Source organism: Sapajus apella, unplaced genomic scaffold, assembly GCF_009761245.1.
Source record: "Sapajus apella isolate SASKATOON/1434 unplaced genomic scaffold, GSC_monkey_1.0 scaffold91, whole genome shotgun sequence".
NCBI classification, from domain to species: domain Eukaryota; kingdom Metazoa; phylum Chordata; class Mammalia; order Primates; family Cebidae; genus Sapajus; species Sapajus apella.
Genome location: NW_022437031.1, coordinates 8088506 through 8116323, shown reverse-complemented (window position 1 = coordinate 8116323; position 27818 = coordinate 8088506). Strand labels below are relative to the sequence as shown.

General features: G+C 51.8%; 1 protein-coding gene and 1 long non-coding RNA gene across 4 annotated transcripts in view; one reads left to right on the top strand and one right to left on the bottom strand.

Moving 5' to 3' along the window:
- Positions 1-6020, top strand: part of LOC116535087 — a 34195-nt gene extending 28175 nt beyond the window's left edge. Inside the window, exon 2 of the long non-coding RNA XR_004262036.1 lies at positions 5969-6020. This is a non-coding gene — a long non-coding RNA (uncharacterized LOC116535087). The remainder of the gene's footprint in view (positions 1-5968) is intronic.
- NLGN3 (neuroligin 3) lies at positions 272-25587 on the bottom strand. Of its 3 annotated transcripts, XM_032255894.1 has the most exons (8): positions 25436-25587; positions 22319-22977; positions 21618-21677; positions 17000-17059; positions 15186-15335; positions 6670-6855; positions 3158-3947; positions 297-2213 (listed from the first exon to the last, which is right to left on the bottom strand). In XM_032255894.1, the coding sequence occupies exons 2-8, from the start codon at positions 22773-22775 to the stop codon at positions 1370-1372; spliced, it is 2547 nt and encodes an 848-aa protein (XP_032111785.1). In that variant the 5' UTR covers positions 22776-22977; positions 25436-25587; the 3' UTR covers positions 297-1369. The 3 variants fall into 3 exon arrangements, with proteins under 3 accessions (XP_032111786.1, XP_032111787.1, XP_032111785.1); XM_032255895.1 differs by lacking the exon at positions 21618-21677 and having other exon boundaries at positions 272-2213; positions 25436-25559; XM_032255896.1 differs by lacking the exons at positions 17000-17059; positions 21618-21677 and having other exon boundaries at positions 272-2213; positions 25436-25569.
- Between the last annotated feature and the right edge of the window lie 2231 nt (positions 25588-27818).

Sequence of the window (27818 nt, the reverse complement as noted above, 5' to 3'; positions counted from 1 at the left end):
GCCGTTTTGTTAGGAGGCCTGAGATGCTGAGAGGAGGCTTCAGCTGCAGGAACCCAGCGTGCTGGGGGCAGGGAGATGGGAACAGCAACCTGATTAAGATTGGAGAGGCCTTCGTGCAGGGCCCCCCTTCTCTCCACACAGTGCAGCCCAGACATGTATCAGCTTAAAGATACAGGAGGCAGGGGGAGGCTGCCTGATTGACGGATTCCCAGCCCACAGGGGCATCCTGCTCAGAGGTCTGTTGGGGCAAGGCCTGTGCAAGGGAGGCAGGTTGGGAGTGCTAACTGGATTTTTTATTTTTATATCAAGACACTGTTTAAAATTTTTACAAAGGACAAACTCCATGGGTTTCCGTTAGTGTTTTAAGAACTTTTCTTTAAAAAAAAAAAAGCCAACAACAACAAAAAACACCGCCTTTTTGAAAGAGAAATGACAGACACAAAAGAGACTGTAAAGAAAATTGGGCGAATTTCTGATAGCATTTCCCCAAGGGCAGAGGCAAAATCCAGATCAGACCCAGGGGTCCAATAATGACGTGGCCTGGCCACCGTACCTTGTTCACCAAATCTAAGGTCCCCTGGTCTGGCCAGGCCAATGGTGCTGGCCTTTGGGGAAGCAGGTCAACCTTCAGGCTCTGCAGGCCTCCACACAGACACAGAGTTGGAGATCTCTCCCCTACATCCCTCTAGCCCCATCCAGCACTAGCCCCTTTCTCCTTCCACCCCATGGTCTTGCTTGAATCTGTTTCTTTCCTGGGGGTCCTGTTCCTTGGTCTGATTGTGTGAGCACTGGGGGTCCCAGGGCCAGAGAGACCTTCGGGCCTGGAGCCCTCCCTTGCAGAGCCTCTTATTACTCATGGGTTGGAAAAGCATTTGTTCCAAAATTAAAAAAGAAAAATCAACAAAACAAGACCCAGAAAAAAGACCAAGTCTCAGGGAGGAAGAGCTATTCTGCTCTTTAAAGCTCCCAAGTCTGGAGTTGGTCGGTGGTGCAGTTCCAAGAGAGGCCGAAGGCGAGCACCAAGGGGGTGTCCAGCTGTTGCTTTCAGGCCCCCCGGGAGTGTCTGTGGTCAGGCTCGGGGAGCTGGCTTCAGCTGCTGTTTCATGGGTCCTCAGTTTACCAAGGACTCATCTGCGTCCCCATTTGAAGGGTTTGTTCAGGTTTACTTCTGTATCTGTGTTTTTGTACATGCGGGTGCATGTCCATATCTGTCTATGTTTGTGCAGGTGGGTCTGCTGTAGGGTGTGGGTGCGTGCGTATACATCTATATGTGTGTGTGTGTGTGTCTGTGTGTGTGTGTCTGTGTGTGCATGTGTTCCTGGATCTGGGAGGGAGGGAGCCGGGAGACAGGCTGTGCTCTGAGCTGGAGCTATACCCGGGTAGTGGAGTGTGAGTGGGGCAGCCCGGTACTGTTGAACCCTGCGGCAAAGGTGTTATAGGGGTGCAATGTCTGCAGCCCTACCAGGGAGTTGGGGATCATAGTGATGGTGTTGGGGGTCATGAGTGGGATGTCATCTGGGGACCGCCGCAGGGTCAGGGTGTAGTCGGGCAATGCAGTGAGGTGCAGTGTGTCATGGGGGGTACCGGCCTCACACTCGTGGTGGGCAGGGCCCAGCTGTAATGCTGCCAGCTCCTCCTCTGGAGCAGCTCCCAATTCAGGGGCCCCGGCTCCCCGCTGAGGGCTAGGCTGCCGCAGGGGCTCCTGGCGCCGTTTGTCCTTACGGTAGTAGAGGGCAGCAAAGGCCAGAACGTTAAGGAACAGGAGGGAGGCCCCCACGGCGATGGTGACACTTAATTCAGTGGAGTAGTCACGAGGGTTCTCCACCAGGAGTGGCCCTGCATCCTGGTCCCCATTCCAGGACCCCTGGGCGTTCTCGTTGCTGTAGGCAGGTGAGATGGCTGGCCGCTTGGTGCTCCAGGTCTTGCCATTGGGCCTGCGGGTGATGTGGGAGCTGTGGGTGGTATCCGGAGGCGGCACTTTGGTGGTGGTGGACGTATAGTGGAACATGTCATGCAGGTTGTATAGGTGGGGCACCAGATGTTTCCAAAAGGCCACCTTAGTGGCCCGGTAATGATCTCGGACCCTTGGTTTCAGCCCGATGTGAAGGTAGAGCTGGTCTCGGGGATTGTATTTGGACCAGGCCACTTCCTCAAAGCGGTTGGCCTTGGTGTGAATGAACTTGGTGTCCTGGGGGACCGGCTTGTTGGGATCCCTGAAATACCACATGGAAATCTGGGGTCACCACTCTATCTGGATGAGGAAAAGGTCCAGCATTTTTCCTCTCACAGCCACCCCTAAACCTCTTTCCCAGTTCAGAACTTCCCACCATTTCCATCTTTTCCAGGGTCCCCCTGCTCTGTCCACTCCTGCTTCTTCCCCAAGGTTTGAACTCCTATCTCCTCCTTCCTGGTGCTCATCCTTTAAGATTAAGGCCATAGACGCTTTTTCTTTGCACATGTTACTGAGCATAATCAATCTTTTCAGCTGCCCAGTTTTGCCAGGAGTGCTCAAAGGCCCTTTCTTTTTTATTAAGCAAGCAGAAGTTGCTGAACCTGAAGGCTCTTTCTGAATGTACTGCATTCCTACTTCGCATGGCCTCTGACCAGCTAACCTTGAATCCCATAGTTTTTTGTTTTGAGATAAGGTCTCGCTCTGTCACCCAGGCTTGAGTGCAGTGGCGTGATCACAGCTCACTGTAGCCCCAATCGCCAGGGCTCAAGTGATCCTCCCACTGCAGCCTCCCAAGTAGCTGGGACTACAGGCACCCACCACCATGCCCAGCTAATGCTTTTTCTTTTAGAGAGAGTCTTTCTATGTTGTGCTGGCTCGTCTTAAACTCCTAAGCTCAAGTGATCTGCCTTGAGCATATCAGCTGTGAGCCACTGGGCTTGGCTAAATCCCATAATTCTTCCAGTAACTCTCATTTCTTCCCAGTCCCGATGCTAACTGAGTTTTGAGCCTCAACAACATTTTTGAAGGAAGGAAAAATGGCATGAGAGACTCAGGAAGGGGAGATAGGAGGATGAGTGAAGTGGTACCAAGTAAGATTTTGGGAATATCTTAAGAAGGGAGATGATGGAAGAGGTTTAGCTAGAGGAGCAGAGGGGAGGGCATGCTGGGGTCCCAAAGAAGAAAAAACCCCTGTTTTCTCCTTACCCAGTCTTGGCAAAGTTGGTCCAATAGGTCATGACGACAGCACTGAGCATAACATCATTCTTGGAGAAGTTGCAGGGGAAAAGGTCAGTGGGGCCTACCATAGGAACCCCAAAAACATAGGGTACTTCATCCCCATGAGCTGCATCTGACCAAGCAGGCTTCATGAGGCTCTGGCAGTGATGATAGAAGGCGTAGAAGTAGGTAGGTGAGCCGTAGCGGGCGTGCAGATCGGCTGTCACCACTGAGGGCTCCACCCACTGGTGGTCAGTGAAGAGTGCCACCAGTGTTTTACGGCGGGTCTCAGGGTTGTCACGGTCTGCCCAGTCTGTATACATGAACTTGATGGTCTCTCGAAGGGTATCCTTACCCTCAGGATAGCCATATAGATTGTCCACAAAATTGGAGACAGAATAGTCAAAGTCAGTGCCAGAGACACCATCCTCAGGGTCCACCACCCCTTCCACAAACTTGAGACCCTCGCCCTGGTTGACACCTAGCATGATGTCATAGTTGAGGAACTCGCCCTGCTCCATGAGGATCTCAGGGTCATCAGGAATGACATCACCATCAATCACAGGGCCAAAGGCCACGTGGTAGCGGGCTGGCTGGATGTCCTGCTCTACCAGCTCCTTGGCACTCTTTTGCCGAAGACAGTCCACCATATCCACGGTGTCTAGCACATTACAGCCCACTTTGTCTGCCAGCAGGCTGGTGTACTTCACTGGTTGGTAGTTCACAGCCCAGCTGGACAGAGCAGACCCACTTTGGATGATGGCTCTCTGGAAAAGTCCTACAGAAGACAGACAGCACCAGGTCAGATCTATCATGTCATCCACAGCCATAAGTCCCCTCATTCCTCTGCCATTGAGGCTGCCTCACGGTTTCAATGGGCTAGAAAGGGGGAACAACTCTTTTGGCAGGGGATGATGTGGGGCCAAAGGAGGAGTTGCTGAGCCCCTTGCCTGACTGCTTCCTCCATCCCTTCCCTGTCCTGGTACCATGGCTGGTAACTTAGGGGTTAAGGCAATGTCAGAAAGAATTAACCCCTTAAATCCCAGACATCAGCCTCCTTATGCCGCCTCTCTTTATCTCTCCTTGTCTTCCCTTCTTGCTTCCTGCCCAGCTGGGCCCAGCTCTGTGCCAGCACACCACCAGGGAGCTGGCGCTTGCACCACAAAGGAGTCTTTTTCATGAGAGATGAGAAATGCAGGCAGGCAAGAGCCCCACATTCTGAGGGTTTGGGGAAGGAGCACAAGGGCAAAGGCCTTGGGGTCTGAAAGTCTCCAGGGAACCTGTGCTCCCCATCTGTGGTCTCTAACTAAGATTTTCCTTTTTTTTTTTTTCTGAGACACAGTTTTGCTCTTGTTGCCCAGTCTGGAGTGCAGTGGTGCCCAGTCTGGAGTGCAGTGGTGCAATCTCGGCTTACCGCAACCTCTGCCTCCCAGGTTCAAGTGATTCTCCTGCCTCAGCCTCCCCAGTAGCTGAGATTACAGGCATGCACCACCCCGCCAAGCTAATTTTGTATTTTTAGTGGAGACAGGGTTTCACCATGTTGGTCAGGCTGGTCTCGAACTCCTGACCTCAGGTGATCCTCTTGCCTCGGCCTTCCAAAGTGCTGGGATTACAGACATGAGCCACTGTGCCTAGCCAAGACTTTCTTTTTATCTGAAGCTACTGATACTTCAAATTCAGATTTTCCCCTAGCTGAGAGGGAGCCAGTCCCCCAAACTCAAAAAGAAGATAATTTTTCCTTCTCTAGAAAAAAAAAAATGGTATAATTCTCTCCCTGGCCCCAACATTCCCAAGGGAAAATTTGTCCCTCAGGCACACAACTTCATTCCTTTAAGAGAAAGGGAGTTTGCATCAGTGGCAGTTTGTATGAGTGGAAAGAGAGGGAAAGAAAATGATACATTACTACTTAAACGAGTCTCATTTTTCCAAAGATTATTATCCACGCATCAATTACAGAAAAACAGAGAACAGATCTTTAAAGAAGTCAAACCTCGGCCAGGCACAGTGGCTCACGCCTGTAATCCCAACACTTTGAGAGGCAGAGGTAGGTGGATCGCTTGAGCTTAGGAGTTCGAGACTAGCATGGGCAACATGGCGAAACCCCATCTCTACAAAAAAAAATTTCTGCCCAAAATTAGCTTGGCATGGTGGCATGCACCTGTAGTCCCCAGCTACTCTGGAGGCTGAGGCAGGAGTATCACTTGAGCCTGGGAGGCAGGGGTTGCAGTGAGCTATGATTGCACCACTGCACTACGGCCTGGGTGACAGAGTGAGACCTTGTCTCAAAAAAAAAAAAAAGAAGTCAAACCTCCAGAGACACAGGCCCCGCTATGAGACAAATCATAGCACCAGTCCGGGAAAAGCTTTCTTCTCCTGTGGGGGGAGTCCCCAGTCAGAGGAGGCACTGAACGTCTTTTCGGACCGAGGCACACTTACAGCATGTCATTTCACCCTCCTTTGGGGAAAAAGGGGAAATTCTGGTTCCCACTATGGTCACCTAGGAACACATTCTCCTCTTTAGAGATGCAGATCCTATCTAAGTCTTCCCTCACCAGGGTAGTCCCTGGAGGGGCAAAGACAGAATTTCTAGGTCAAAGAAGGTAGTTCTTCTCTCTCAGAGAGACAGAACTTCTTCAGAGAGATGGAAAGTCTTCGTGTGAGAATGTCACTAACTTAGAGGGTTAGTGTTCAATGAAAAAAGAAAAAAAGCGTCCTTGCTCACAGATTTCCTTACTTCAGAAAAGGGCAACTATTTCAGGAAGATCTTGTCTTCATGAGAAGCTCAGCTTTGCCTCTCAGAGATAGAATGTTCCCTGTCATCCAGAGGTGGAGAGAACATTTCCTGCCGAGCGAAAAGGACCTATTCTGCTCTCTTGGAAGGGTCGGTCACTGGCAAAGGGACCCACCACAAGGAGAGAGGCCAAGACCGCGAATCTCCCTGGTGGCATGCACAGCCCAGGAGGAGGTCCGGAGTGCGATAATAAACCATCGTCCCGTGGAAGGAGCCCACCTCATGGGTAAGGGACTCTCATTTCAGACCCACTTCCCCTCAAGGACATTTCCCCTTTTGTACAGACTTGCTCTTCAGAGAGAAAGGCAGAGAATGAGTGTTTCTTACACCTAGAAATCAATTTCCACCCTATATCTCTACTGTGAAGTAACATGTCCTTCCCATACTGAAAGATCCCCCACAACCCCTGCCAAACTATTGTCCTCTGAGGGGACAATTGTTCTATTTCCACTGCCCCAAATAAGATTCCCACATCAGAAGGAGAATCCTACTTTCCTGGGACATAAATGAAATTCTTTTTCTTCCCTCTCCCACTTCAAGAGAAGTACTACTTCTCTCAGAGAAATATTTCTCTTCCACTTCTTGCCAAAGGGATACCAAGCTGGTAGAAGAGAACTGGCTGATTCCCTTAGATGCCTTGGGGCATGGATGGGGCACATTGGGCAGCTGGCACTTGGCTAGTTCATGTTTTGCCCCATGAGTTACTCACCCTCAGAGTGATGTGACAACGTGAGGAGGCTGACGCAGGATGCTCCAATGCCTGAGCCAAAGACGGTGATCCGGCGGGGGTCTCCCCCAAAGAAGGCAATATTCTCGCTCACCCAGCGGAGGGCCTGGATCTGGTCAAGGAGCCCATAGTTGCCCTTGGCAGCCTGATCTCCAGTACTCAGGAAACCTGGATTTGACAAAGGGCATGAGGGCAGTGAAGGCAGAGGGATGGACGATTTGGGTGATGATGGCAGGTACGGTCATCAGGGGAGGTGGGGATAGAGAATGAGCACACAACGTAGTTCTTCCCACCTGACTAACTTAAACCACTGCTCCTTTCTGCAAGGTCAACAGAGGAGAGGTTGGCTCCTTGCCTCCCACCTGTTATCCAGTTTGGAAGGAGGGGTCTGCAGACCATTTGAAGTGGATGCCTCTAGGTGGGAGACAAACTGCAGAAACTACAAATGTCCAGAACTCAGCATTCTCTGCCCTGATGTACTACTGGGGACCTTACCCTAACGTCTGGCAAGATAGAATGCAAAGAGCAGCAATCTTGGAGTCAGCCCTTGATTTGAATCCTGCCTGTATCACATCTTAGCCACGTAGCTTTGGACACTTTATTTAAAATCTCTGGGCCACAGTTTCCTTTTCTGTAAAATGGGGATAAAAATACCTCACAGGCTTGTAACAACGATAAAAGGAACATAAGCATCTATAACATGCTCGCCACATTGTAGCGCTATAGTTACTGCTCTTTCCCTTTTCTTCTCTCTCCAAAGGAAGTGTAGATGATCCCAAGAGGCAACAATCCCTAAGCTCTCCTTGCCCTTCCTGTATAAATCAGCCCCTCTTCACTTCTTTCCAGGGCCTTAATGGTGCCCTTCCCCTCATTTTCGGGGCAGGTCCTCATTTCCCTTCCTTGGAGGCCAAATGGATCAGAAACTCTGGGGGGGGGGCAGCAATCTGTGTTTTTAACAAGCTCTCCAGGTGATGCTGATACCTGCTAAAGTTGAGAAACCACCGGGTCAGACCATCTTTTTCATCTGATGGAGAAATGGGGAAGTCAGTGCAGTACGTTACCACAGAAACAGGTCTTCCCGCCCCCCCATTGGGATTTGCTGCTGAGGAGACATGTCACCATGGAGACTACCTTCCCACCCACCTGCTGGGATTTGCTGCTGTGGAGACTTGTTGCCATGGAGACTACCTTCCTGCCCACCTGCTGGCTATCCCACAGAGATGTCCTATATTCCCCCCTACTCTGCTTCCATTTTAGACTGATCCGGCGGCCTTATTTCATCTCTCTTCCCTGAATCCTTGGGTTCCTTGGAAGGCTCTGTCTTCTGCCCTAGGCTTTTGGAAGAGATCTTTGCAGGTGGGTAATTGTGGAGCTCCTACGTATTGGAAACCCACACTTGGATCAGTATTTTTGACTCCCCAGTTAAAAGCTCATTCACAGCACCTGGAATCAACTTTGCGAGCAGCCATGTTGAAGGAGGCTCCCAGAGCTCCCAGAGAGCTCTCTGGCAGTCCTTGCAGTCTACAGGCAGAGGCTGAATTCAAATAGACTCAAGCAGTCACAAGACCGCACCGCTGCCTTTCTCAAGTCCTTCTGTACCTAGCTTCTGCAAAGAGCTCATCTCATCCTCTTCAAGTGTATTATTAATTTACCTCTGGTACAATTAAGTATGTAAAGTACTTAGTTATTCCTCCCAGGCCCTAGTCACAAGTCCTTTGTAGCCCCAGGTTCCAGATGAGGAAATGAGAATGAATTAGACAAAGCCTGAATGAGGATGAACAAAGGAACCCTTGCTCCTCCAGACAAGGAAACCAGATTCTCCTTTGTGTGGCCCATTCAGAAATTGAAGCTGCTCCTTTGAGTCTTAAAAACTTGGCCGGGCATGGTGGCTCACGCGTGTAATCCCAGCACTTTGGGAGGCTGAGGCGGGAGGATCACATGAGGTCAGAAGTTTGAGACCAACCTGGGCAATGTAGCAAGGCCCTGTCTCCTTTTATTTTTAAAACAAAATAAATTAGCCAGTTGTGGTGGTGCATGCCTGTAGTCCCAGCTACTCAGATGGCTGAGGCTGGAGGACCATTTGAGCCTAGGAGTCAAGGCTGCTGTGAGCTGTGATTACCCCACTGCACTCCAGCCTGGGGGATAGAACGAGACTCCATCTCTAAAAAACAAAAAATCCCCAAACTCCAACTCTGTTGACCAAGCTCCAATCCAACTGCCCAAGCCTTGGGACCCTCCGGCAGAAATCACTCTGTCCTTCTGTTAGTCCTCCCTCCCTCCTCTCTCCCTCCCCTGTATTCTCTTTTCCTTTTCTTTGATTTAGGCAATAGTGGACTTGGCTTCAGCCTTTGACAAGGCATCATGTACTAAAATGTATCAAACTTTGTCTGCCCTAATCAGCAGGCAAAGCCTGCATTTGGATATAGTAGAGCGGATTTTTTCAACATGTACCGATTTCCTGGATTAGAAACAAAGGCCTGAAAGAGCTGGATGGAGGATTTTGTTTTTGATTTTTTTTTTTTTTTGAGTCAGAGTTTCACTCTTGTCACTCAGGCTGGAGTGCAATGGCACGATCTCGGCTCACTGAGACCTAGCCTCACTGAGATCTCCCAGGTTCAAGTTATTCTCCTGTCTCAGCCTTCCGAGTAGCTGGGATTACAGGCGCCTGTCAGCACACCTGGCTAATTTTTGTATTTTTAGTAGAGACAGTGCTTTGCCATGTTGGCCAGGTTGGTCTCGAACTCCTGACTTAAGGGTATTGGATGGAGGATTTGACCATCACTCCCTGCTCCTTCAGATCCTGTGAGCCTCTAGATAAGGGGCTCTGAAGCATGTGGATGATGCCATGCCAATGATCCCTATTCCAAGAAGAGTGCTTGAAATACTATCTCCAACAGGCTCAGGCAGATGACAGCAACCTGCCCAACCAGAAGCACACAAAATCTGGCATTCTGGGAGAGGTCACTGACTGCTATTTCCCCAGTAACTCAATTATCCACAGAAATCATGTGAGAATGAAGGCTGAAATAACAAACTCCATAACAGAGTAAATCGGAGCCAGTCTCCCTGGGCCCAAGTTTATACTGCAGTACATGGTAAACTGCTTGTCAACAGAAGATGGGGGAATCTGGCAGATTGTAACAAAGCCAGATACTTGTGTCACTCAAGGCTTGATGTTTACTGTGTTTTCAGTTTGCCTGGAGGGTACCTGAGCAAGCATGTAGGATTCAGTTCTGGAACCTGGAGTCAAATTTGGCAAGTTCCTGCTTCCTAAGCCTCAGTGATATCCACATCCTGTATCTTGCTGGAGACTCTTTCGTTGGCCTAAGCCCAGTGGGGCCTTCTCAAATAATATCTATCCCTCTGCCTTGGAGAGGATCCATGGATTAGCCTGTGACATTCTCAACATACATGAATCACCCAAGTCATCTAGAAAATCACCTTAGAGGCCGGGCACGGTGGCTCATGCCTGTAATCCAGCACTTTGGGAGGCTGAGTCGGGCGGATCACCTGAGGTAAGGAGTTTGAGACCAGCCTGGCCAACATGGTGAAACCCCGTCTCTACTAAAAATACAAAAATTAGCCGGGAGTGTTGGTGGGCACCTGTAATTCCAGCTACTTGGGAGCCTGGGGCAGGAGAATTACTTCAACCCGGGAGGTGGAGGTTGCAGTGAGCCGAGATTGCACCATTGCACTCCAGCCTGGGCAACAGAGTGAGACTTTGTCTCAAAAAAAAAAAAAAAAAAAAAAAGAAAAAAGAAAAAAAGAAAAGAAAGAGAAAATCATCACCTTAGAGCCTGATGGGTTCAGTGTTCAGGAAAGCTGATGGGAAGGAGAGTGAGTAAGTGCCTATGACTGGGGTCCAAAACCAGCCACCTGTTCTGGGATGCTTTGGGAAACAAAACAACAAAGGCTCCACTACACAGCAAAATCCCCAAGCATCAGGGACAAACCCATGTTCTACATCTGGTGCCAAGAGACAAGAACACCTTACATTTGCCCAGGATCCAATAGGAGCTTATTGATTATATTTGTGTTCCAGAATAGGAACTGAAGTGTACGCAGGAAATGGTGAGGAACTTCTGACCAAATCTCAGTGTAGAACGCCTTCTGAGTTTTCAGTAATATTTGATCATCAACTGCTTAAGGCCAAGGAAGAATGTTCCTGGCTCTTTGATGTGCTGTTCTGGTTATCCAAATGAGAGGGAGCTGTCAAGTGGGAGTTTTTTATTTTTATTTTTTTTTTTGAGACAAAGTCTCGCTCTTGTCCCCCAGGCTGGAGTACAGTGGCGGGATCTTGGCTCACTGCAACCTCCACCTCCCAGGTTACAGCGATTTCCTGCCTCAGCCTCCCAAGTAGCTAGGATTACAGGTGCCCACCACCACACCTGGCTAATTTTTGTATTTTTAGTAGAGATGGGGTTTCACCATGCTGGCCAGGCTGGTCTTGAACCCCTGATCTCAGGTGATCTGCCTGCCTCGGCCTCCCAAAGTGCTGGGAATACAGGTGTGAGCCACCACACCTGGCTGAAGTGGGAGTTCTTAACCTGACTTTCATGGATGAGCTTCAGGGGGATCTGTAAAATTATTTTTTCTTTCTTTCTTTCTTTTTTTTTTTTTTTTGAGACAGAGCCTGACTTTGTTGTTCAGCCTGGAGTGCAGTGGCGTGATCCTGGCTCACTGCAACTTCCACCTCCCAGGTTCAAGCGATTGTCCTGCCTCAGCCTCCCGAGTAGCTGGGACTACAGGCTCATTTTTGTATTTTTAGTAGAGATGAGGTTTCACCATGTTGGCCAGGCTGGTCTTGAACTCCTGACTTCAGGTGATCCGCCTGCCTCATTGTCCCAGTGCTGGGATTACAGGAGTGAGCCACCGTGCCTGGGCCTGTAAAATTGTTTTCTTAAGTGTGTGTGCATGTGCCCATGTGTGCATCATTCTGGGGGACAGTCCACAGCTTTCATCAGAATCTCAAAAGGGTTCAAGACCCTCCAAAAGGTTAAGAACTTCTGGTATAGAAGCTTAAGTATTAGAGCAGCTGAAATATTGTGAAGTAATCAGCAAATCAGGATATCATACGGAGTGCTCACCAGGGACAGTCTTCTGTGTGGCCCACAGCTCCCAACTGACACTGTGGAGACTTCATATCCTATGTGAAATGCCAAGTCTCTCCCCAAATCCTAAGTCTCTCCTTCTGTCTCCTCTATGCTTCCTTTCCCTGAATCTCTCTTGTCCTCTCCTCTTCCTTGCTTTCTCCTCTCTCTCACCCTGTTTTCCGTAGTCTCTTTCTTTATTCCTAGCTGCTGTTGAAGCACATTTTTAGTATTCTTTGTACTTTCCAATAAACCTTATAAAATGGAGCACTGTTGTTCATATTTTTTTAAGCAGCTGAGTTGAGTGTTTTCTGTCACTCTAAGAAAAGAAAGTAGCAAAATTACTTTTGGCTTTCAACTACCATGTACATGTGTCTGTATATCTGTGTGTGATTACATTTGCACATTCATTCCTCTTTAGAAACTGTGCAGCCCAGCCAGGCACGGTGGCTCACACCTGTAATCCCAGCACTTTGGAAGGCTGAGGCGAGGGTGGATCACTTGAGGTTAGGAGTTCCAGACCAGCCTGGCCAACATAGTGAAACCTTGTCTCTACTAAAAATACAAAAATTAGCTGGGTGTGGTGGCGCACGGCTGCAATCCCAGCTGCTCGGAAGGCTGAGGTGGGAGGATTATTTGAACTGGGGAGGTCGAGGCTGCAGTGAGCCATAATCGTGCCACTGCACTCCAGCCTGGGTGACAGAGTGAGACTCTGTCTCAAAAAATAATAATTAATTAAAAAAAGAAAGTGTGAAGTCCTAGTGTGTGGGTTTCCAGCCATCTTCATGGTACCATGAGATTCAACAGAACAGAACACCTCATCATGGTATTTGAGGTGATGCAGAAAGACAGAGGGGCAGGGGCAGAATCGTGACATCTCAAGCCTTCCAGACCATAGGGAGACCAGGGTCAATGGCCTACATGCTCCATATCCAGTGTCCCAGTGCCACTGAAGGGGACACAGACTTCGCTGTTTTCAAGGAATATCATTTCTGCAGTTTGAACCCCAAAAAGGTATCTTCCTATCTCACACAGTATTAATTGTAAGCTAAGAGGAGACTGCCATTCTGAACACAGAACTGCACCCAGAAGTGAAATGCAGCCCTGGGGCCTCTGGGATTTGAACTGACAAAGCAATATAGTCAAGAGAAAATTAAGGCCGGGCACAGTGGCTCACGCCTGTAATCCCAGCACTTTGGGAGGCTGAGGCGGGTGGATCACCTGAGGTCAGGAATTTTCGAGACCAGCCTGACCAGCATCGTCAAACCCCGTCTCTACTAAAAATACAAAAATTAGCTGGGTGTGGTGGCAGGCACCTGTAATCCCAGCTACTTGGGAGGCTGAGGCAGGAGAGTCACTTGAACTCGGGAGGCAGAGGTTGCAGTGAGCCGAGATCCCGCCACTGTACTCCAGCCTGGGCAACAGAGTAAGACTTTGTCTCAAAAAAAAAAAAAAGCAAATAAAAATAAGGCCCTTGAGGTGGGAGGATCACTTGAGTCCAGGAGTTCAAGACTGGCCTGGGCAAGAGTGAGACCCTGTCTCAAAAATTAAATAAAAATGAAATAAAATAAAAGGTCATGTCCCCTAACTAGCCATGGAATAAGCCATGCCTAACTGCTGGTTTAGCGCCCACGCCTACAGACCTGATGAACGGCCTACACTCCCACTGAAACTCTTCCTCCAGGAAGAAGTTGGTTTCTTCATACCGTTACAGGGCTGCAGGCCTTGGGGGAGCATGAGCGGGGCCCTGTGTGCTTAGTCACCCTGTCTGAGGCACTCATTTACCTCAAGACCTTGGCCATAGATAGGTGTGGTCGGTCACCAAGGAAGGTACAGAGTTCAGGGGTGACCTAAATGACTAACACAAGCTTGTGCACAGCAGAGAATGTGGGGGGGAGGTGTATGGGTACATATAAGGAGGAATTTGGCCAATGAGTGCATATGCACAGGCATATATGTGTGATGGGTGGGAGTGTGCAGGGGGACATGCATAGAGAAAGTCCAAGGAGTGTGTAAATGCACATATATGGGGTATGGAAGTGTGCAGGGACTGGCAGGATGCGGTTGGATGTGGGTAGAGGTGTGTGCAAGTATGGATATGGGTGCAGCCCCATGTACACAGATGCATAGGTATTTGTGGGGTGGTGAGGGGGAAGTACACGGGTATGTGCTGGGTGTACATACGCAGGCTGTGTATGGAGGAGTGTGCGCATGTCTATGCATGCATACATGTGTGTGTGGGGTGTATGTGTAGGGGAATGACATAAGGGCAGTGTGTGGGATGTGTGTAGATGTGGATGTGGTGTGTGTGTGCTATTTGTGTATGTGTGGGGTGGGACAGTGTGGGCAAACAGGTAAGAGCATATGTGTGTAGGGAGGGGGAATGCTGGTTTGTGTTTCTGAGGAGATAGTGAGGGACAGGTGTATGTGTGTGTGTGTGTGTGTGTGTGTGTGTAGTAGGTATGTGAAGTGGATGCGGAAGTGGGGTGTGCAGGGGATATGGGCGTGTGTGGGTACATGTGGGAGGTGGGCGGAAGGAATATTTATGTCCATTTAAAGTGTATACGTGTGGACTTTGGGTGTGGATGTGGATGTGCAGGGTGTAGGATTTTGTGTGAGCTGTAAATATGGGGGTAGAGGAAAGTGTGAGTGTGGGTGTATACTTGTCATGTGTATGGGTGTAGATGTGGAGATGTGGGGAGAAGTATATGAGCATGTATGTGTGTATATTATATGCAGAGGGTGAGAGCCATCTGTGGGGTGCAGTCGTGGAGTACTTAGACTGTGCGGGTATGTGGGTAGGTGGGTATGTGGATATGTGTTCGGGAGAGACTATGTGCATGGAGTTATCTAGAGTGCCGGGAGAACGTGTTTATGTGTGAGGGGCCTGGAGATGTGAATGTGGGGCTAGGTGTGTGTGCTTTGTGGGGGTGAGTGAGAAATCACTGTCTGCCTGCAGGTGCATGGGCGGGGTGGATGTGTAGACACGAGAAGATAAATAAATAGGTATGTGGCCATGGAGTGGACTGGAAGAATATCCGTGCATGTGTGGGGTGTTTGGGGATGTGGGGTGAGTGGGTAGAGGTGAAGACAGGACAGCGAAAAATTGGAGCATCCTACAAAACTCAACCAAATGAAAATCTGGGAGCAAAGAACTGGCTTGGGATCTGAGAGAAGGTGTGAAGTTTGAATTGAATTTCCAGTGGCATCTAGACCTTCCAAGAAAGGGCCTGGGGATAGGGGGAAGCCCCCAGCATTTGAGTAGGGGCCAGAAGATAACACCATTTTGACTGTGGTTATTAGCACCAGCTAGAGAAGCAAGGCTGTCTGTTTTTAAATTCCCCAGCATTCTTTCCTCCTCCCTTGAGAAGCCAGTCTTCCTTCCAGGCACCAGGCAGGGAGTCATACCTAGCACTCCAACCCGATAGTTGAGGGTGATGACGATGACATTGCCATAACTGGCGAGGACGCTGCCATCAATCATGTTGCCTGTCCCTTCCATGTAAGAGCCTCCGTGGATGTAGACCATGACGGGTTTAGCACCACTGTCCCGGATGTCTGCAAGGAGAAGGGGTGAGACACAGGCTGGGTGGGATGACCTATCTCCCCCACCCCCGGCAGCCTGGGGGAATGGGGTGCGGGCAGCAAAGCTATCCCAGGTGCCAGGACACCACCGCCATCCCTGAGGGCAGGACTCATGGGGCTGCTCATCCTGGAGCTCAAGCATCAGCCGGAGACAGTGGGACTTCAGTAATGTTTTTAAAGACTCTGGTTTCAAGCGCCTCCCAGCTGAAGGCAGCCAGGCATGTGACACAGCCAGGCCTCGGTGGGCCATGGCTGGGCCCTGGGGGCCGGGGGCAGCAGAAAGAGGAAGGGCTGGTCCTTTAGCCACATCAGGTGAGTCGCTGCCCTGGGCACCCAGGAGTCCTGGGACCTGACATGGCTTTAGAGAGCAGGGGCTGGGGAGCCCTGAAACCCCCAAGACTAGACCAGTTACATGGAAAAACGGCCATTGGCAGCAGCTGGCCCCCCAGTGCAGACAGAGACAAGAGGTGTGGGAATAAAGGGTGGCACAGGGAGAGAACAAGGAAGGATGTGGGGAAAGGGGAGTGAATGGCAGAGATAGGGTGGGGGGAACCTTGTTGACATGGTTTCTCAGCCATGTGCCCATTTCCCCATTCTCCCCGGGCAGACTTAACCAGAAGCACTGGGGATGGGGCAGAACTAAGAATGACGGAGCCTGCTCCCAGTCAGTGCCAAGATGAAGATGGAGCCTCCCCAGAGGCCATTCACCAAGTGGCTGCTCCCGAGCCCAGGCAGCACGGCATCAGGGCTGGGCGGTCAAGAGAAGGCTCCAGGCCTGATCCCCTCTGCCTGTAGCCTGTCAGTCTGTGAACTAGATCAATACTCCCCGCCACACCAGCACAGCCCTACCCATCACCACTGGGCCCCCCTAAGCTGCCTGGCCCCTCCAGGGCAGAAGGGCAGGGCCACGGCATGGAGGAGGAAGGGAATGCTCTCTGCTGCTGAGCAAACAGAACTTGTTTCTTTAAAGAGGAAGGCTGATCCGATCATCGCCCAAGGATCTTATGCCATCTACTGATGGCTGTGGTGTCCTGGCCTCAGCCTGGCATTTGAGCCCAGTCTTTCTGGCCCTGTCTTGAACCTACTACAGGCCCGGGCCCCAAGACACTCTCTCTTTCTAGGAGAAGGCTGGGGAGGTTCTGGTGCTGCTTTTCCAGCCCCTTTGGTTGTGACTGCCTCACTCCTCAGTTCACCATCCTGTGGGGCCCCTCTCCCAGAGCCAGGCTCCCCGTGAGACACAGGGGTCTCTTCACCGAAACACAGGTATCTCCTTGCCGTCTCATTGCCTTTGTTCTCTCCCTGCCCTCAGGGGTCCTGCTTTCTCTCCACTCCCTGCTGCTCAGACGGGGCAGGTGCCTCTGAACCACAGAAGATTGGGAAGGGGCAGGGGACCCAGGCAGGGAGGATGTCCTCCCCATGGCTCTGTTTGTGGTCGCCTGCTCCTGCCAGCCATGTCCATCACCCCGGAACTCCCAGTGGCCAACGGGGCCAAAGACAGATGAACAGCCCAACGGCCTTATACAGGAACAGAAACACACCAACGGACGGACAGACAGACAGACGGGGCTTCTCCCCATCGAGAAGGGGAGGGGCTCTGTGCCATGCACCAGCCTCCGCGCCCTGCAGCCCCCAAATACCTTCATCTTCATCCCCGTCATTATCCGCTAAGTCCTCGCCCTGTTTCTTAGCGCCGGATCCTGGGGACCAGACACGGGGAGACACAACAGCACAGAACAGAGAACAAAACAGAGAGAGAATTCAAAAACAGCATGACTGCAGTGTGGCCCAGCAAGCCAGCTCCGGGCCTGGGCCCAGGACAGGCAGGAGGGATGGCAAGAACTGAGGGAATGGGTGGGCTGAGGCCCAGACCTTCATCAGGATGATGGTGTTGCAGACCCCTGCTGTGCTGGCCTCTCTGCACTGCCCTGCCCCACTTCCTTGTCCCCAACAGCCCATCTCAACCAACTACCTTTCCAGTGAGGAAGGAGGTAGCAGCAGGTGGGCCAGGGCACAGAGCCAGAGACCCGCTCGGGGGAAGGATTCATCCTGGGTGGAAGGGGCTGCTCGGGTGTACACAGGCAGGTTGAGCTGGAGAGCAGGGTCAGGTACTGAGGGTGAGGGGTGACACTGCCAGCAAGTGTGGAGGCTGTGGATACGAGGTACTTAGGGCAGAAATGCGTACAGGGACCCCAGGCCTGAGCTCCTGGGGCCCAGTGGGCAGGCTCAAGCTGGGCCTCAGCTGACCCTGATTCCCACAGGAGAAAATGGGAGATGAAGCTTTCCCTCTGGCCTTCCTTGTTGGAGCCCCTGCTCTGGTTAATGACAAATGGGGTTCCTGCCCACAGGAACCAGTGTTGAGAGCAGCAAGCATTGCTCTGAGATGTAGAGAGCCAGAGAGGAAGAGAAGAAAGGGGAAGAGGAGAAAGGGATGGTGAGAGAAAGAGAGAGAGAGAGAGAGACAGAGAGAGACAGAGAGAGAGAGAGAGAAGAGAAACAAAGAGATAGGAATAATGGTCACAGCTCCAATCATGTACTGAATATTTACCATGTGCCAGGCACTCTACTTCTGCCATATTGTTTGAGCCTTACACCCCAGTGAGATACGTTCTATCCTTATTCCTGTTTCACTGATGGGGAAACTGAGGTTCAGAGAGGTAAAGTGACTTGCTCAAGATCACACAGCTAGAGGTGCGATTCAAACCCAGGTCTGCTTGACTCCAAAGCCCATGGTCTTTCCACTGCACCATGCCACCTTTCTGGGGGCAGGGAAAGGGGAGGGGAGGGAGGAAATAGATGAGAAAAGCAGTGGAGCATGGAGGGGAGGGGAGAGAAGGAGAAAGGAGGGGAGAGAAAAAGAAGAGACTAGAGGTGAGAAGGGAGACATTTAGGATCTGGGGCTAAGTTGGCATAAATTCTCCTTCCTGTTCTAAGGAGGCTAGAAGTGCATCCTGGCGATGGCTGTGGAGGGAGAGGCCCGGCTGCCTGGATGCTGGTCAGTGTGTGGAAACAGAGGGGACTGTGCTGCCATCCCAGGGCTTGCCCTCTTGCATCTATGACATCAGATACCCTCAGCCTGAAGGGAGCAAAGAGCCCTTTTTCCCAGCCAGTCTGGACTCTGATGACTAGATTTTCGTTCTTTTTTTTTTTTTTTTTCTTTTTGAGATGAAGTCTCACTCTGTCACCAGGCTGGAGTGCAGTGGTGCAATCTCGGCTCACTGCAACCTCCACCTCCCAGATTCAAGCGATTCTCCTGCCTCAGCCTCCTGAGTAGCTGGGACTACAGGTGTGTACCACCACACCCAGATGATTTTTATATTTTTAGTAGAGACGGGGTTTCACTATGTTGGCCAGGACGGTCTCGATCTCTTGACCTTGTGATTCACCTGCGTCAGCCTCCCAAAGTGTTAGGATTACAGGCGTGAGCCACTGCGCCCGGCTGACGACTAGATTTTCTTATAGCCATTCATCAAAACAGGAACTGCCCTCATCCTACAAAATGGTTTTTCAACTAGGACCAGAGCCCAGCCCTAGGAAGAAATTGCCTCTGGCTCCCTGAACTTCCAGTGGCACCTACCGTCTTAACACACTAGCTCAACACCTGCCAGTGCTGTCGTCAGAAACCCAAGGGAACATGGGTATCATCCCTCACACCGTTGACAGCCTACCAAACAGAAAGGAATGGCTCACCCTCAGACACAAATTCCTTCCAAATGGGGGAGATGGGGCAGGTCTTCCCCAGGAAACCTTTCATTTTCCATCATCCCTGACTTAGAAGACAGGTCCCTTGTGAACCCCTCTGAGAGTGTCCCTGGGTTGCTGCATTGTCCCAGCCTCCTTTGCACAGATGCCTCTGCTCCTTCAGCCTGGCACTTGCTGAGCAGCTCCTAGATGTCATGCCTCTCACCCAGGCCAGCCTGACTGCTGACCACCATTCCCAGACCCTGCACCGCTTTGGGATCCCAGACAGGCCAGCCCTCAGACCTTTGCACACCACAATCCTAACCACCCTCGGGGATGGGTCTCCCTCAAGAGGTGGGATTTGTCGCTCTTCCAAATGGCCGCCAGGTCCTGGGTAGGGAACTAATTTGAACAGCGAAATAACCAAATGCCCTCCCTCACACTGTCTGGAACCCACTTCCTGACGGGCCCCTGGGACTTAGGGAAACCAGCTGAGGTTTTTTTTTTCAGACGAAGTTTTGCTCTTGTTGCCCAGGCTGGAGTGCAATGGTGTGATCTCGGCTCCCTGCAACCTCCGCCTCCGGGTTCAAGCGGTTCTCCTGCCCCAGCCTCCCGAGTAGCTGGGACTACAGGTGCATACCACCAAGCTTGGCTGATTTTTCTTTTTTTGTATTTTTAGTAGGGACAGGGTTTCACCATATTGGCCAGGCTGGTCTCAAATTCCTGAACTCAAGTGATCCACCCGCCTCGGCCTCCCAGAGTGCTGGGATTATAGACGTGAGCTACCGCGCCTGGCCAAACCAGCTGAGTTTTAATACAAGGCTAGGAGCTTCTTCAGAGCAGTGATTAGGCGTTCAGTCATTTTAAGTCTTTCCTCTACCTCACACCCCGCCACATGCCAACAACACCTAGCACATGGCCTTGCTCACAGTTAACAATCAAGATTGTAAATGTGCGTGTTTGAGCGGGGGCTTCCAGTCTGCTCTTTGGCCAAACTCTCAGGGCTGGACTGGACAGCCCAAGGCTCTTACTGGGAGATCATTCTTCCTAAGAAACGGTCAATGTGCATGTTTTCTCCTCTCCTGCAGGTTTAAGAGACCTTCTTCCTGAATTCATTTACAGGCTAATGGGGTGCTAAGGCCAGAACTGTCCCCTACCACCCTCGGATGTGGAAACAGAGGTTCTTGAAGGAAAAGACTTGCCTAAAATCTCACTGTGAGTTGGCAGCAGAGCTGGGACTCAGGGCTTGTGCTTCCCAGACCTGTACTCTTTCTGCAGCACCATGATGCTTCCGAATTCACGCGAGAAACGTCAATTGCCTACAGTATGTGAGGTCCTGGGTGGTGAAATACTATCCCTAGAGCAGCAGGTCTCACTCCACACCCTGGTGTGCATTAGAAGCACTCAGGGCTCCTGTTCAACCTGTAGGTTCCAGGGCTCTGCCCCCAGAAATTCTTTTTCAGTAAGGAGCACCGCATACCAGGGATCCTGACAACCCCATTCTGAGAAACCCTGCCCTAGGACATCAAAGGAAAACAAACTCCCAGCTTGCCAGAGGGTTGTAGGGACCAAGCTGTGATTTTCCACCTGTTCCTTAGGCTGTTACTGTTCCAACTCACCCCAGCCCAGCCACATCTCACCATTGTTTTGAGTTGGGGAGATGGGAATGAGCAGATGGGAGCTGCTTCCCTGTGCTACAGTGGAAAGAACACGCCCTGAGGGTCAAGAGACCCAGGTTTTGGTCCCAGCTCTGCCACAGATCAGCGACGGGGGCCTTGAGCAGCAGCAAGTCACTCCCCTGGGCCTGTTTCCTCATCTGTAAAATTGGGATACTGATTCCTGCCTTAGACGCTTCCAGAGATGTAGGGAGGATTCTATAAGGTAAATGCCAAGGCACTTCACAGAAAACATAAAGTGGTATTCCAACAGGAAGAATTCGTATACAGGGGGAGAAACTCCTCTCAGCATGAGGATAAATTTAAAATTCAGGATCTTGTGCCTCCTTTGGAGTGCATCGTTCCCAGAGACCCACAAGTTCTGCCCCCACAGCAGCCTGGGTCTATCAGCTACACTCTGGCCAGAGGTGGTGGGTGGGAGGCAGAGGTGTGTGTGGCAGGAGTTACTAAACCTGTGTACACGTGTTTGATCTAAGTTTCAGGGTGGGAGAATTGAGTCTAGACTTTCAATCAGGGAGAAAGAACACAGAAGGGGTGGTCTTCTGGCTCCACCCACTAGGAAAAGAGTGGAGCCTCTGGCTCCATCTTGGCTTCCTAGAGTTTCTCCTGAGGTGTCACCGAGAGAGCCACTGGCTCTGCCTTTGGCACACACTTTAGGGTGGAATTTGGGGCTGGGAAGATTGGAAGAAATGGGGTTGCTGCTTCTGCTCTGAGCCTGCCTTAGGCCACCAAATCCTCCTTGCAAAGCAGCCAGGGCCCTCGGATGAGGTGGCGCTTATGCCTGCTCACCGCCCCCTGAGCCTGGGCTACTTGGAGGAATGCTGGGTCCTGGGGGCAAGGGCAGGTGGGCAGGCAGCCCTCCCTCTCTCTCTCTCTCCCTCCCCGCCGGCTCGCTACCTACCTCCTTTCCTACAAATTTTCTTGTTGGGCTTTCGGGCGCATTCCTTGGAAATCCGCTTTACTGTAAAATGAATAAAAAACTAAAAAATAACAGGAGGCCTCTGCCCAGGGGCATGCACCCCCCACCCTCCCAGGCCCCAAGAGCTGAGCTGCTCTGCAGGCGGCACATGGCAGAGAGCCTGTCCCACCATCTCCTTGTGTTTCTGTCACTTACCTTAGTGTGACCCCCGCGGGAGGAGGCATCAGCTAGTGAAAGAGGTGGCACCTAAGCATCGCCCACCAGGCTTGCCCCCCGCCCCCCACACACCCAGCTCTCTTGGCCACACACACCTACCACCTTTTGAAGCAGGTGGAATGGCAACAGGGGGGCCTGGTGGAGCCAGCATCCTCCCGCGGGCAGCTGCCAGCCGTGACCCATACTCCCCCAGGGGACCCCCATCCAGCACTGGACCTAGACCCATCAGCGCTCTCAGGCTGGGCCAGGCCCCTCCTGGCAACAGTGTCACTCACACATGGGAGCTCGGACAATGCTTGGAGAGGGAAGAACAGGGAGGGGGGCGGGAGGCCAAGCAGAATGATGGTTAGAAGCATTTTCACAGACAGACAGACGCATGCTGCAGGGCACACAACCACGTGCAAGCCACAAACACAACAGGGCAGGCGGGAGGCAGGGAGGGCACAGTGCCTGGCCGCAGCACTCACCATCCTCTGTTGGCACATAGACGTTCAGGTAGAGACAGTCTTCGTTGGGCTCCTGGATGTAAGTAGCGACGATATCCAAGTTGGCAGTGAACCAGACTGGCAGCATGACTTCGGGCACAGCTGTGTGGATGTTCTGGGGGCACACTGGGGGAAAGTGTGTGGCGTTCCGGATGCCCGACCAGGATGGGGGTGGTTCAGGGGGCAGGAAGCGTTTCTCGCCGATCGGGGGAGCTGCGTAGGGCACCCCTAGGTATTGGTCCACAGGCCCCAGGATCTCACTGGGCAGTGGTACCCGGGCACCCCTTAGCTTCCCAAAGTGAGTGTTGACTGTGGGTGCGGGGGCCTGGGTACTGGCCCTCAGTGCCAAACTGAGGAACCACAGGGTGAAGCACAGGCTCCGGCCAACCGTGGGCTTGGGGCTCAGGGACAGCGAGGGCGGGCCAAGCCGCAGCCACATGTTCCGGGCAGGGGGACTGGCAGGAAAGGCAGACTCCAGGGTCACAGCATCAGCCCGATTGGCAGCCCCTTCATGGCCACACTGACTTGAACCTCAAAACTGAGCTCTCGAGGGACACCTATAGGTGCCCAGCAACGTAGAGAGCAGGTCGTCCAAGCACCACAGCTTCAGAAAGGGGACACTTCCTCAGGGCCAGACAGGCCTGTGGAAAGATGGAAGTATGCGTCATCTAAGACAGTCTGGGAGGGCCGCAGAGTTGGTCTTTGGGGGCCCCACTGGGCTTGGGTTATTTTCTTACAGGTAGGAGAGGTTTCACATGCCCAGGGGCCCAGGGACTCACAGATGATCCACTCCCAGTCAGAACCATTCTATGTGCCTGGCCACAGTTGGAAAATCCAACGGGACTGGCAGTGACATTGTTGCCACTGCAAGTTCCCGATGCCCAACTTCAACTCCACAGCCAAAGGGCTTCGTCAGGGTCAGCTGGAGCCAGAGTAGCATGTGACAGCCAGGGGGTGGGGAGAAACAGAGATGCAGCCCAGGTCCCCGGCATGCTGCTTGAACAGAGCTGTGTAGCCCCTGGGACCTGGTAAGCCCACACAGGGACCTCCACTTCCGGAGACGGTGGGATTGTTAACCTCACTCCAGGACACAAGAACCGAAAGCAGCAAATTGGCAGAGTCCCACAGAGAGATTCCCTCACCCTCAGGCAGGGCAGAGGGCAGGAAAGCCATTCACCAGAGTCCCCAGGCCCTCCAGCGACCCTTCTGTACATTTCTCCTCAGCCCTCATTGCTCCCAAACCCTTAAGCCTTGGTCCTTTCAGCTGGGTCTCTCTTAATTCACACTGAATTCCATAAGTGAGGCAGAAAGAGTTCTGCCTAGCACCCTAGACATTGTGGATACTCGTCCGGTGTATTATAAAATAAACAACGGAGTGTGGGGGATACATATTCAGAGACTCATTGAAATAAACTCACAAAGATTCAAAGAGGGAATGAGAGAGACCAAGCCAGGATCATAGACAGGGTGATATTCACTCACAGAGACACACATTCCAAACCCACAGAGATCCCCTCATATAGTTCCACATTCTGAGACAGAATGCCTCACACAGCCAGAGCCTCACAGAGTGATACATTCAGACACACACAGAGACTTACTGAAATATAATCACACATACCCGCATAGGTAAATATCCAGACACATGCAGCATAATGGTGACACATAGGTGGAGACAGAAACAGAAATAGCAACACACTCAGACACACACAGGCCTTCTGACACAGTTACACAGTCAACACATAGACACAGGCACACAGATACTCCCGCATGCTCCTGCACACACACACACACCACATGCACATTTAGTTTTCCTCCATTTCTCCCGCCTTCTGAGATTGCAGGCCTGCTCCTTTAAGAACTGGCTGGAGGGGTGGGGGAGGGAGATCGGGAACGCCCGGCAATCGGCCACCACGAGAGGGGAATGAGAATGTGTGTGTGTGTGTGTGTGTGTGAAAGAGACAGAGAGAGAGAGAAGAAAAAGGAAGAGGAGGGAGGGCGGGTAAAGTGGCTAAAGGGGTGGGGGCTCAGAGGAAATGAGGAAATGGGGAGCAAAGTATGGGGGGGAAGATCCCAGACACTGCCCAGAATGCACCCGGGTCGGGGGAGGAGGGGAAGGGGAAGGAAGGGGTAGGAGTAGGGAGGTGGGGCAGGAGGGAGTGGGTGGGTGTGTGTATGGGGGGGGATAGTCCGCAGCTGAGTTCACACAATCCCCCCATTCACCGTCTCCATGGCAACTCCGGGGCACAGACCGCTCATTCACACGGCTTCTCCGCCAGCAACCCCCCCATTAACCCCCTCGGTGCCGCCCCCACCCCACAAATTCCATTAACCCTTTGGGGATACCTCCAGTAACCCTTCGGCGCCAAATGCCAAATTCTCCTTTGAGTCAATTCCCTGCAGCCCCTCCTCCGTGAACACCTGGACAATCGGACCGACCCCCAAACGCCCTCTGTACCAATATCTCCATCCTGGTCCAACTTGCAATTTGGGAGAAGACAAGGGGAGGCAGCAATGCCAGGGATGAGAATGGCATCTGGGGGTACTTTTGGGGCTGCAGCGGTGTTGGGCGCCGGGCATTGTGCAGGAATGGACCAATATTGAGAACTGCAGTATTGGGGGCTAAGAGGGTTTGGAATGGATTGGGGGATGGAGTTGCACTGGAATGGGAGAGGATAGGATAAAGGCCTCCATTGGGTGGGGGGGCTGCAGAGGGTGGGGGAGGGAGCCAGGCTATGAGATGCGATGATGGAAGGGGGATGGGGCTGCACTGCAGGGGAGGGGGGACTGGCAATGTTCAATCCCGGGATGGGGCTGGGGGCCCTTGATAGGGGTATTTTGATGAGCATGCGGGATGGGCTGTGGAAATAGAGGGACCATGGGCGGGAGGATGAGAGGGATGCAGGATTTAGGGAGGAGGTAGAGGACAGAACAGAAGCGGGGGAGGATTGGGGGGTCAGGGGTGCCAACGGAGAACATGGGTTTGAGAAGGATGGGGGCCACTGGCTGGGAAGTGGAGGAGCCTGGGATTGGGAGGGGTTAGGATGGGGGCAAGGTATGGGCAGCTAGAAGATGAGAGACCGGGGCAGGCGGCCTCACCTGTTCCCCGGGCTGCTGCAAGCGACTGAACCGGGCCACGGACCACCCATATCGCCTCCAGGCCAAGGGCTCCGCACCCGAATCCCCGAGATCAGCTCTCCGGCAGCCTGGCTGCTGTGCCCGCGCACCGAGGGGGCGCGCTGCGCGTGCCCGGACACGGGGGGGCGCGGTCCCTGCCATTAACTCCTTTTGTGCCAGAGATGGCTCAAGTCCTGGGGCATGGCCCAATTCCCCCCATGCTCAGACACATTCCGCTCCCTCTTTCTCTCTCACGCGCGCACACACACCCCCCAGATTGCAAGCTATCAGACAGGTGATCTTCCAGGGCAGCTTGCCAAAACTACCTGCAAAGCTTGAGACCTTGACCCAAAGGGAGAAACTGAGGCACTGCCTGCAGGAACCCTCAGTCATACTACACAAAAACACACCCCACCTCAATCAGCATCCCTCATCTTTCAGCACCAGCACTACCCAGACAGCAACCAATGGAGCCACTCTGCTCTCATCCTGTCACTCTCCCAAAGGTCAATGCTGTTCCCTTCTGCTGCTTCTGCTGGGACATGTCAGACTCAGACTGTCAGCATGCCAGTTATCTGCCCATTTCAGACTCTCCCCTCCAGGCTCAGTGTCTTTGTGTCTTGTGGTTTTGTATATGGTGCACCCAAGCCCCTCTTAATGCCCCTCATCCCAGCCAAGCCTGTACTCCTGTGGCTCCTCAGAATGTTGATGTCAGGATAGAGTAAGTGAGAAGAAAGCTTCAGTCATGTTTGCCTTTACACTGTCAGGGAGTTCCACTCCTTGTGCACGCAACTCTTAAATTTGGTAAGTCCCATATAAGCAAGGGCTTCGTGGGCCTTAAAGAGGGCTTTTATTTTATTTTTTATAACTTGGGTATTGATTGGTGCTCCTCGTTTTGCCAGCACACTGGACACTTCCCAGTAATAGGGTGCAACTATGGCTTGCATGTTATCCTTAAGTTGTCAAATCATCTTGTACCACCCACTCACAAGGCTGAGGCTGATCCTCTTCCAACCCTAGCTAGGCAGGGCAGAAGATTCCATTGTAGTAAACGAGTTGGCTCTCCTGGACAGCCTTGGATCTAAAGCTCAAACCAGAAAGCAACAGGGCGAGGATGGCCCTACCACAGCTTCAAATGTGACTCTGGGGCAACAGTTTTGAGTTTTCTCTACTGTAAAATGGGAGCGAGCAACAGTCATCCTGGGTAACTGCCAAGGTGGGTCATGTGAGAACAGGCAGTTCTGGCAGCAGGGCAAAGAGAAAGCATGCTTATTTTTACTGGTCTCTTCCTCCTAGAACCAAACGGTCCTTCCACCACCTATTCTATGATGGCACATGTCAATGGAGGGCCATTTTTCATCCAGGAATGTGACTCTCAGAGAAGTTCTGTCCTATGAAAGGTATGCCACTTGGTGTATGATAGGGACCACACAGATGACAAGAAGGGTAGGCAGTGTCTGTCATCTCCACCCTCCCCAGCTTGTTTGAGGCCCAGCATCTGGAGTGTTGTGAAAGAATAATCAGGCTCTATTGACGATTCCCCTGGCCTAATGGCCTCTCCTCAATCCCAGTGGTATATCCCCCATGGAGGAAAGCTATAAAGTAGCTGTAACATTTAGTTGAGAAGATTCACTGCTCCTTCTTAAGAGACTAAGGGGCCTGATGTGGTGGCTCATGCCTGTAATCCCAGCACTTTGGGAGGTCGAGGTGGGCAGATCACCTAAGGTCAGGAGTTCGAGATCAGCCTGGTCAACATGGTGAAACCCCGTCTCTACTAAAGATACAAAAGGGCTCATGCCTGTAATTCTAGCACTTTGGGAGGCAGAGGTGGTTGGATCACGAGGCCAAAAGATCGAGACCATCCTGGCCAATGTGGTGAAACCCCATCTCTACTAAAAATACAAAAAATTAGCTGGGCATGGTGGCACGTGCCTATAGTCCCAGCTACTCGGGAGGCTGAGGCAGGAGAATTGCTTGAACCTGAGGGGTGGAGGCTGTGGTGAGCCAAGCTCGTGCCACTACACTCCAGCTTGGTGACAAAGCAAGACTCTGTCTCAAAAAAAAAAAAAATTAGCTAGGCGTGGTGGAGCATGCCTGTAATCCCAGCTACTCGGGAAGCTGAGCCAGGAGAATCACTGGAACCCAGGAGGCAGGGGTTGTAGTGAGCTGGGATCGTGCCACTGCACTCTAGCCTGGGTAACAAGAGCAAAATTTTGTCTCAAAAATAAATAAGAAGAGACTAAGGGTCTATACCTTAATATGTTGCCATGTTGGAGATGAGAAAGAGGGGGTAGCAATCCAATTAGAATTAAGAAATTTAGAGTGTAAGGTAAACAGGGGAGATGACTGGAATAGAATGAAGACT

Coding starts and splice junctions, on each gene's coding strand:
- NLGN3 (XM_032255894.1), bottom strand. CDS start 22,775: ATGTGGCTGCGGCTTGGCCCGCCCTCGCTGTCCCTGAGCCCCAAGCCC. Junction 6,856..15,185: donor CTATCGGGTTGGAGTGCTAG/GTATGACTCCCT, acceptor TGTCAAATCCAG/GTTTCCTGAGTACTGGAGAT. Junction 2,214..3,157: donor ACCAACTTTGCCAAGACTGG/GTAAGGAGAAAA, acceptor GTGGTATTTCAG/GGATCCCAACAAGCCGGTCC.